The sequence below is a fragment of the Mandrillus leucophaeus genome, unplaced genomic scaffold, assembly GCF_000951045.1.
Source record: "Mandrillus leucophaeus isolate KB7577 unplaced genomic scaffold, Mleu.le_1.0 Scaffold127, whole genome shotgun sequence".
Lineage (NCBI taxonomy): Eukaryota > Metazoa > Chordata > Mammalia > Primates > Cercopithecidae > Mandrillus > Mandrillus leucophaeus.
In genome coordinates this window covers 3,477,413-3,486,510 of record NW_012101098.1, presented here as the reverse complement: position 1 = coordinate 3,486,510, position 9,098 = coordinate 3,477,413, and the positions used below count along the sequence as shown (strand labels likewise).

The 9,098-nt window shown below is 49.9% G+C and overlaps 1 protein-coding gene across 1 annotated transcript in view; it reads right to left on the bottom strand.

Moving 5' to 3' along the window:
- Positions 1-8,773, bottom strand: part of ARSD (arylsulfatase D) — a 30,909-nt gene extending 22,136 nt beyond the window's left edge. Inside the window, exons 1-4 of the mRNA XM_011972117.1 lie at positions 8,636-8,773; positions 5,709-5,858; positions 1,895-2,016; positions 627-749 (exon numbers count right to left, since the gene is read on the bottom strand). Of these exons, the coding sequence (XP_011827507.1) occupies positions 627-749; positions 1,895-2,016; positions 5,709-5,858; positions 8,636-8,679 (439 nt within the window). The 5' untranslated portion in view covers positions 8,680-8,773. The remainder of the gene's footprint in view (positions 1-626; positions 750-1,894; positions 2,017-5,708; positions 5,859-8,635) is intronic.
- Positions 8,774-9,098: the final 325 nt, after the last annotated feature.

The following is a 9,098-nucleotide window of genomic DNA, read 5'->3' as shown; positions in this document are numbered from 1 at the left end:
CTGTCTGTTATACTGGGTGCTCTTGGAGACCCCTGGCACACTGTCTGTTATACTGGGTGCTCTTGGAGACCCCGGCATGCTGTCTGTTATAAAGAGGGCGTTCTGCCCTGCCGGGGCTTGTTGTCTAAAGGAAGGCAGTGTTGGTTAACTCTGGGGGTTTTGAGATGGTGAGTGGCCATGCAGAGAAAGATAATATCTGAAGAAGGTCGTGACAAATGGGGACAAGCTGAAGACTGATAGGTCCAGAGAAGAAAACAGGGCAATCTCCTAGGATTTGGAATTTAAAAAGAAAAAAAAAACTCATCAAAAACTGGGGACAATCCGATAGGCCTGAGATGGGCCAGGCACCAACTTCTGATTCAGAGGACACAGCATTGTTTTCCTTTGCAGGAAAACGGGATTTCCTTTTTTTTCTTTGAGACGGAGTCTCGCCCTGTCACCCAGGCTGGAGTGCAGCGGCGCGATCTTGGCTCCCTGCAGCCTCCGCCCCCCGGGTTCAAGTGATTCTCCTGCTTCAGCCTCCTGAGTAGCTGGGATTACAGGCGTGCACCACCGCACCCGGCCTGGGATCTTTTTTATCACGAATCTTCTCAACCACCGTATGTTAGGCTCCCACATATCCACACCTATGAGGCCAGTTGCATAGCCGCGCTGCTGCAAGATTCTTGCAAAAGTGGTTTCGTTCTCAGGGAGACCACCTGAGCCAGCGTTCCACTGAAGGGCCCGGTATCCATTGCTGGCTTCCATGCCTGTGGGGCAGGGAAAAGAGGAAGAATTTACTTTCCCTTCTCTAGATGAGCACTTCTCAACCAGGGGGATTTGGTGTCTGAGATCTGGATTTGTGCACCCGAGCCAAGCTGCTATTATCTATCATCCATCTATCGTGTATGGAGCTATCAATTATCTACCCATCTATCATCTGTCATCTATCTACCTACCTACCTACCTACCTACCTATCTATCACACTATTCTTGAAATAATAAGCATGGCCAATGTCTGGAGATGTTTGTGGTGTCACAACTCAGAAAGGGTGGGGTGTGGTGCTACTCGTTATCGGGAGCATGGAGCCCAGAGATGCTGCTCAAGACCCGACATACAGTGCACAGAACGGCCCCACCAGAGAATCATCTAGCCCCAAATGTCCATCATGCCAAAACAGAGCCACCCTACCTTAGGATGACAGACTCTATGTGATCTATCATATGTCTGTCTATCTGTTTACCTAGTTATCACCTGTCACCTGTCTATCTCAATATGTATCCATCATCTATCATCTATATCTATCCATCTATCTATGTATCTATTATCTATCATTATCATTAATCATCTAGCTATCAATCAGCTATCATTATCTATCATCTATCACTTATCTATCATCTATCATTATCTACCAGTTAGCTATTATCTAGCTATCAATCATCTATCACGTCATTATCCATCATCTATCATTATGTATCATCATCTAGATATCTAGCTATCAATCATCCATTATCTGTCATTATCATCCATCTAGTGTGTATCTAGCTATCAATTATCTATCTATTATCTATCTATCTGTCTGTCTATCATCTAGCTGTATCAGAGTGACTCTCAACTTGGGGAAACTTTGCTCTCTCTAAGAGACACTTGCTCTTGTGATCAGTCGTACTGGCTCAGAATAAACCTCTTTAAAATATTCCAGACTTGGTTTTTCTGTTCACATCCTAATGATCACAACTTTTATGTGTATGCACACAATACAATATTCCTTACATAAATACAAGGAAGATGATGAATTGCAGATGATCTTTGTACTATGCCCCTATATCTTCACCATCAGTACTCAACTGTTACAGATGATAGAATGAGTGCACACAGATGTACCCATTTCTCCATCATCTCCATGACACCAACCTGATCTGAAAGAATGTCTCCCCGTGAGGAATGCAGCTCGGCTCGGGGTGCAGAGCGGGGCGGCCGCCAGGTGCTGAGTGAGCCTCACACCTTCCTCTGCAAGTTGGTCAATATTCGGCGTTCTGAGCAAAGCACACACATGTCATTGTTGGAAGGGAGACATGCATTTGGCTTAAGCAGATCCCTGCTCTGAAAGGCAGAGGAATAGACTGCAAAGACTTCACCGGATTTCAGAATTAGTAGCATTATGGTCTCCTGTAGAGGCTGATCGACCCCTGTCCTAAGTTTGGTGTTGATGTTGAGATGGATGACGTCACACACACACACACACACACACACACACACACAAAGTATATGAGACAATTTATGACTCATATAATGAGGCTTTCCGGGGAGAGCAGGGCAGGCCTTCCAAGCTCATGTGAAATTAAGGAAGCAAGGAAAGGAGATTTTTGAATTGTGGTGAGGGTGTGGGGCTGGGATGAGGGCTCCCATGCAAGGGTGGGGGCGTTTATGGTCTGAATCTGCCGTCAGCACTGAAGGAGACAGTCCCTGTGCTTTCTTATCTATTCGTCCAGAAGTGGAGCCAGACAGAAGAGGCCTAAAAACTTTCAGCATCAGATATCAAAAAACAGTGAGGGCCGGGCACGGTGGCTCATGCCCGTAATCTCAACACTTTGGGAGGCCTAGGCGGGCGGATCACTTGAGGTCAGGAGTTCAAGACCAGCCTAGCCAACATGGTAAAACTCCATCTCTACTAAAAAAAATACAAAAATTAGTCAGGCAAGGTGGTGCATGCCTGTAATCCCAGCTACTCAGGAGGCTGAGACAGGAGAATAGCTTGAGCCCAGGAGGCGGAGGTTGCAGTGATCCGAGATCACACCACTGCACTCCAGCCTGGGTGAGAGAACAGAGTGAGACCCTGTCTCAAAAAACTAAAAAAAAAAAGGAAGGACGGAAGGAAGGAAAGAAAGAAATAAAGAAAGAAAGAAATAAAGAAAGAAAGAAAGAAAGAAAGAAAGAAAGAAAGAAAAAGAAAGAGAAGTCAAAAGAAGCATCCACATAGAATGGAACCTATGGAATATGACTTGGCCACTGCAAGGGGTGAGGAACAGTACTGACACTTGCTGCCACGGGGAGGAGCCCTGAAAACACTGTGTTCTGTGAAAGCACCCTGACATAAAAAACCACAGGTCATGTAATTCCATTTGTATGAAAGGTCCCTAACAGGGCAGTCTATAGAGATGGAAAGTATATTAGTGGCTGCCAGAGGCCGAGGGTTAGGGTGCTGAGAGAGTTGGAGGAGTGTTAGCTGGGGCTGCCGTAACAAAGTCCTACACAGCTGGCAGCTTCAACACCAGGTATTGGTTGGGTGCAGTGGCTTCCGCCTGTCATCCCAGCACTTTGGGGGGCCAAGGTGGGTGGATCACTTGAGGCCAGGAGTTCGAGACAAGCCTTGGCAACATAGTGAAAACCTGTCTCTACAAAAAAATACAAAAATTAGCTGGGCATGGTGGCATGTGCCTGTAGTCTCAGCTACTCAGGAGGCTGAGGTGGGAGGATTGCTTGAGTCCAGGAGACGGAGGTTGCAGTGAGCTGTGATCACGCCACTACATTCCAGCCTGGGCAATAAAGTGAGACCCTGTCTCAAAAAACAAAACAAAATAAAACAGAAAAACAAACCCAGTAGACATTTATTCGCTCACATTTCTGGGAGCTGGAAGTCTGAGATCAAGCGTGGGCAGGGCTGGTTCCTCCCGAGGTCGCTCTCCTGGGCTCGTAGACACCATCTTCTCCCTGTGTCCTCAGGTGGTCATTGCTCTATGTGTGTCTGTGTCCTTATCTCCTCTTCTTATGAGGACCCTAATCTTATTGGATCAGGGCCCACGCTAGTGACCTCATTTTACCTGAATCACCTCTCTAAAGACTCAGTCTCCAAACAGAGTCACAGTCTGAGGTCCTGGGGATTAGGACTTCAACGTAGGCATTTAGGGGACACAGATTTGCCCCTAGCTGAAGGTGATGGCTAAAGGGGTGCAGTTTCTCTGGGGGTATGTAAATGCTCTAACATGGTTTGTGGTGATGGATGGACAGCTCTGTGAATAGACTAAAAGTCCCTGAACTGTACACTGTAAACAGATGAACCACATATTCTGTGAATTACAACCAGGCCTGCTCAGGGTGTTCGAAAGGGGATCCCTGGACAGGGGGCAGATTGATTGATTGATTGACTGATTTAGAGACAGGGTCTTGCTCTGTGGCCCAGGCTAGAATGCAGTGGTGCGATCTCAGCTCACCATAACCTCCACCTCCCGGGCTCAAGCCATCCTCTCTCAGCTTCCCGAGTAGCTGGGACTACAGGCGTGTGCCACCACACCTGGCTAATTTTTTGTATGTTTCATAGAGACAGGGTTTTGCCATATTGCCCAGGCTGGTCTCAAACTCCTGGGCTTAAGTGATCCACCTTCCTTGGCCTCCCAAAGTGCTGGGATGACAGGCGGGAGCCACCGCGCCCGGCCCGCACAGGGCACACTGCTGCAGGTGCTGCAATGTCCACTGCAAAGAAGGGAGGCCTTGCTCTGCGGGGACCACTCCTGAGGTTGGCAGCGATTGAAAAGCAGAAGCAGCCTGCGCTCTGGGGCGATCCTTCTAGGAGAAAAGGCCACTAAACGGAGTAAGGAGGTTTCTCACCTTTTCTCCTGTTGTAGAAGGCACGTGAGCACCACTCAAGCACTCTGCTGGTAAGGCTGGCATAGAGGCTACTACTCTGTGTTTGCACATGCCACTGCAGTGAGCTGAATGAATGGGGGTCTGCCAACCGATCTGTCCACGTGCTGACCCCCCAAACCTGTGTGTGGGACCTTGCTTAGAAAAACTGTCTTTGGAGATGTTGTTAGTTAGGTATCCCGAGATGAGATCATCCTGATTTAGAGAGGGCCCTAGATGCAATGACCAGTGTCCTTCTAAAAGACAGAGGAGGAAACACAGACACAGAGGAGAAGGCCACGTGGGGACGGAGGCAGACACTGGAGTGATGTGGCCACAGGCCCAGAGATGCCTGGAGCCCCCAGGAGCTGGGAGAAGCAGGAAGGGTCCTTCTCTACAGCTTCGCAGGGAGCTCCGTTGGTGTCTTCATCTCCTCTTTTGGCAATCCATATCAGATTAGGGCTCACCCTAAGGACCTCGGTTTAACTCAATTACCTCTTCAGACACCCCATCTCTGAATACGGTCACACCCTGAAGTACCGGTGGTTAGGGCTTAAACCTACAAATTTGGAGGAGACCAGAATTCAGCCCGCAACAGATGGTGTTTGCAAACGTACTCAACAGAAGATGAGACCTTTACAGTGGGCGGGCCTTGCTGCAGTGACCTGTGTCCTTATAGGACGAGGAGATTAGGACACAGACGCAGAGGAGGAGGCCGCGTGGAGACGGAGGCAGAGACTGGAGTGATGGGGCCACAAGCCCAGGGACACCTGGAGCCCTCAGGAGCTGGGAAAGGCGGGAAGGATCCTCCCATAGGGCCCCCAGAGGGAGCCCGGCCCTGCCCACACCTGAATTTAAGGTTTCTGGTCTCCAGACCTAGGAGAACAAATTCCCTTTGTTTTAAGCTACCCATTTTGTGGTAATAATACATTCACCCACTCACCGCAGTTCTGCATCGTTTAAAAGGGCCTTTTTACCTGTTGGTAGTTTTTTGTGGTGTTGAGTTCTGAGGTCCTAAGGAGTTTCCTAATTTCTCTAGGCAGATTTTAAATGCACCATTCAGTCAAACTCACATAACATCACCACCAATAACAACAACCAGCTGTACCTCAGGGTGTTGTTCCCATAGCAACCGAGATCCCCAATGCCTAGATCATCTGCCATGATCAGTAGGATATTTGGTCTAAAGGCATTTGCAGTCTTAGGTTCACACGTCTTCAGAAGCAAGCATAAGAACAGCAGCACCAGCAAAGAGTCCCTGGAGAGAAAGTGAAACAGAAATGACCATCTACAATTTGGCACGGGAAGCAGGCATTTCAAGGCAGCTCGCTGGGAAGGCAAAGGTCTTATCACTAAATTAAAACGTTCAGCTTTATGGGAGGTTATTATCCCGGCCTGAATTAGTGCACTAGTGTCCCCGGACCAAACGAGGGTCAGACTGCTATTTCTCGTGGCCCAGTAGCGAGATGCAGATGAACTGGGAAACAGGAGAGCTTTTAATTCTGTAACCAGTTACAGGAGGAAGGCCTGGAAATTCTCTCCCAACGAACTCAACATTACAAAGCTTTCCAGAGCTTATATACCTTCAAAGCTCTGTGTCTAAGGGTAAGTGTGCATTCATCTAAAGACATAAGTGATTAACTTCTCATCTGTAACTAAGGTCTGAGTCCTGGAGACCTTCCTCTGGAGCCTCAGTAAATTGACTTAATCTAGATGGGTCCAGGTGCTGGGGTGATTACCCTTATCTTGTCTCCTGCTAAATCACAGAGTTTTGGGGAGTTCCTTTAGTCCCCAGTAAAGCTTGTTTGTGGAGGTCTGGGGAGTTCCTTCAGACCCTCAATAAAACTTGTTTAATCCTAAATGGGTCCTGTTAAGAATTCCTTCATTATCTCCTCATGCTTCAAAGGCCCAGGAGAGGCCTGGGCAAAACTCTTGGGGGGCTTTTGTTACATCCCAGCCTTTGCATAAGGGCACTGGTTGTTTCAGCTTTTAAGATGTAACTTCACCACTCGGTCAGTGCTGAAACAGTTGTTACGGAGGCCTGCGTTAGTGAGACCTGGCCTGCCACACTAGACCACACAGTTCAGAACAAACTGGAATGGAGTCACTCGTGCAAACTGCCACATCATCAAGCTGAACAGGGAAACAGGCCAGTTTTCCGAAAAACAGAAGATTCGAGCAAGCAAAAAGAAGATGTGTAGTTCACCTGAGCTAAGAAAATCTCCCATGCTTTAACCCTATAAGAAAAGTCACTTTGAAACAACCAGTCTGCTTTATTATTCTTTTTGTTTCTTGTTTTGAGATGGGGTCTTGCTGTGTTGCCCAGGCTGGAGTGTAGTAGCATGATGGTGGTTTACTGCAACCTCTGCCTGATTCTGAGGTGGGAGGATTGGCTCAAGCAGTCCTTGAACTGCAGTGGATGGATGGATGGGTGGTCGCTTAGTGCTGGGGGATGGTCCTTGAACAGCAGTGGGTGGGTGGTGTCTTAGTGTTGGGGGATCATGGCCGCGCTCTCTGGGGAGGGCGCGAACGAGGGGTGTGTCTCAGGGTGCTTGGGGGGACACGGCTGTACTGGGGAGCAGGGGAGGAATAAGGCCATGGGGAGGGATCCCGTGTGGCCAGCAGGGTAATGGCCACGGAAGGGGACAGGATGGGGCGTGTCTTGGAGGGTGGTGAGAGGCAGGGCAGCGCTGCTGAGGCAGGAGAATAGGGTCTGGAGGCAGGGAACCTAAGGGTTTTCATGCCAACTTCCTAGAACTAAATTGAAAGGAAAATCCTAATTTTCCTTTTTTATTTTTAAAATTTTTATTATTATTTTTTTTTGAGACAGAGTTTCACTTTTGTTGCCCAGGCTGCAGTTCAATGGCATGATCTGGGCTCACTGCAACCTCCACCTCCTGGGTTCAAGCGATTCTCCTGTCTCAGCCTCCTGAGTAGCTGGGATCACAGGTGCCTGCCACCACGCCCGGCTAATTTTTTTGTATTTTTAGTAGAGGCCTGGCCTAATTTTTGTATTTTTTGTAGAGACGGGTTTCACCATATTGCCCATGCTGGTCTCAAACTCCTGACCTCAGGTGATCCACACGCCTCGGCCTCCCAAAGTGCTGGGGTTGCAGGCATGAGCCACCTCTCCTGGAGGAAAAATCCTAACTTTCCATGCCTAAGTAACAAAAGGACCAGAGGCTTCCCTTTGACCTTTTCTGCTGGGCAGATGGTAGATTGGCTGTCTACAACCAATCAGACTGATTTCAGGTCCAGTCTTCCTTTGCAACTTTGTGACTTCACCTTAGTCTCTGATTAGTTGGTTTTTGCAACCAATCAGATGTTTGCACAGGACTGTGAATTTTGTAACTTCAGCCTCTGGTTGGCTGCTGTCTGCAACCAATCAGACTAATCGCGGGCCAACACTTCGGTTACATGAGGTGAGGATGAAGTGGCCAATGGGAAACTTCTAGGGGGTATTTGGACCCAAGAAGATTCCGTACCCGGGCTCCTGAGCCGCTGCTTGGTCGGCTCCCACACTGTAACGTGTCCTTTCGTTTTCAATAAATCCCTGCTTTCCTTCTTTTGTTGCTTCATTCTTTCTTTGCTGGGCGTTTTGTCCAATTCTTTGTTCAAAACGCCAAGAACCTGGACAACTTGCAGTCACGACCCTCTACCGGTGGTGGAGGACCCAGCAGGGCGTGACCGACCCAGTTTCCGCTCCCTCCGGGCCCCGGCCGGCCTTCCTCCGCCTTCCCTTCCCTTCCTCCTTTGTTCTCTTTCCCTGCCCTTCCAGCTTCCCTTCAGTTCGGTCTCCTCCACTCCCCCTCGTCCCCTCAGTCGCCCCCTATCCCTGGGCTCTGCTGTTTGGCGTCTTTCCCGGGCACAGAACGCGCCTCCAGCTACATTTTGGGGACTACAAGGCGCCGGACACAACCACGCCCTTTACAGGGGCCCAGGCTCGCCTGGGGCGCCCCTCGCCGCGCTCGCGACCCCCTCCCCAGGTCCCCACCCCAGGCCTTAGTGTGGGCCGCGTCCCGGGGTCCCTGGCACCTGGCGGCGGGCGCGGCGCGTCCCCTCCGCGCGGCGGCTCGCATGGTCGAGCGCTGTCCCAGAGCGCAGGACCTTGCCCTTCGCACTCCGCGCCTGGGCTCCGCTAGTGCCAAGGCTTCCGCCCTCTCAGCTGCGGGATCTGGGGTGTGCGCCCGCCCCTCCTTCATGCGCGTCATCTCCTGGCTCTCGGGACCTCCGGAACCTGCGCTTGGAAGCAGGTTTTCCCAGGTCGTCACACGGGGAGGCCGGGGTTAAGGAGGAGCTGATTAAACCCAGTTACGATTGACCGGGCGCGATGGCTCCCACCTGGGATCCCAGCAATTTGGGAGGCCAAGACGAGTGGGTCACCTGGGATCAGGAGTTCGAGACCAGCCTGGCCAACATGGTGAAGCCTCGTCTCTACTAAAAATGCAAAAATTAGCTGGGCGTGTTAGCTGACTTACAGAGTGACACTCAGTCCTAA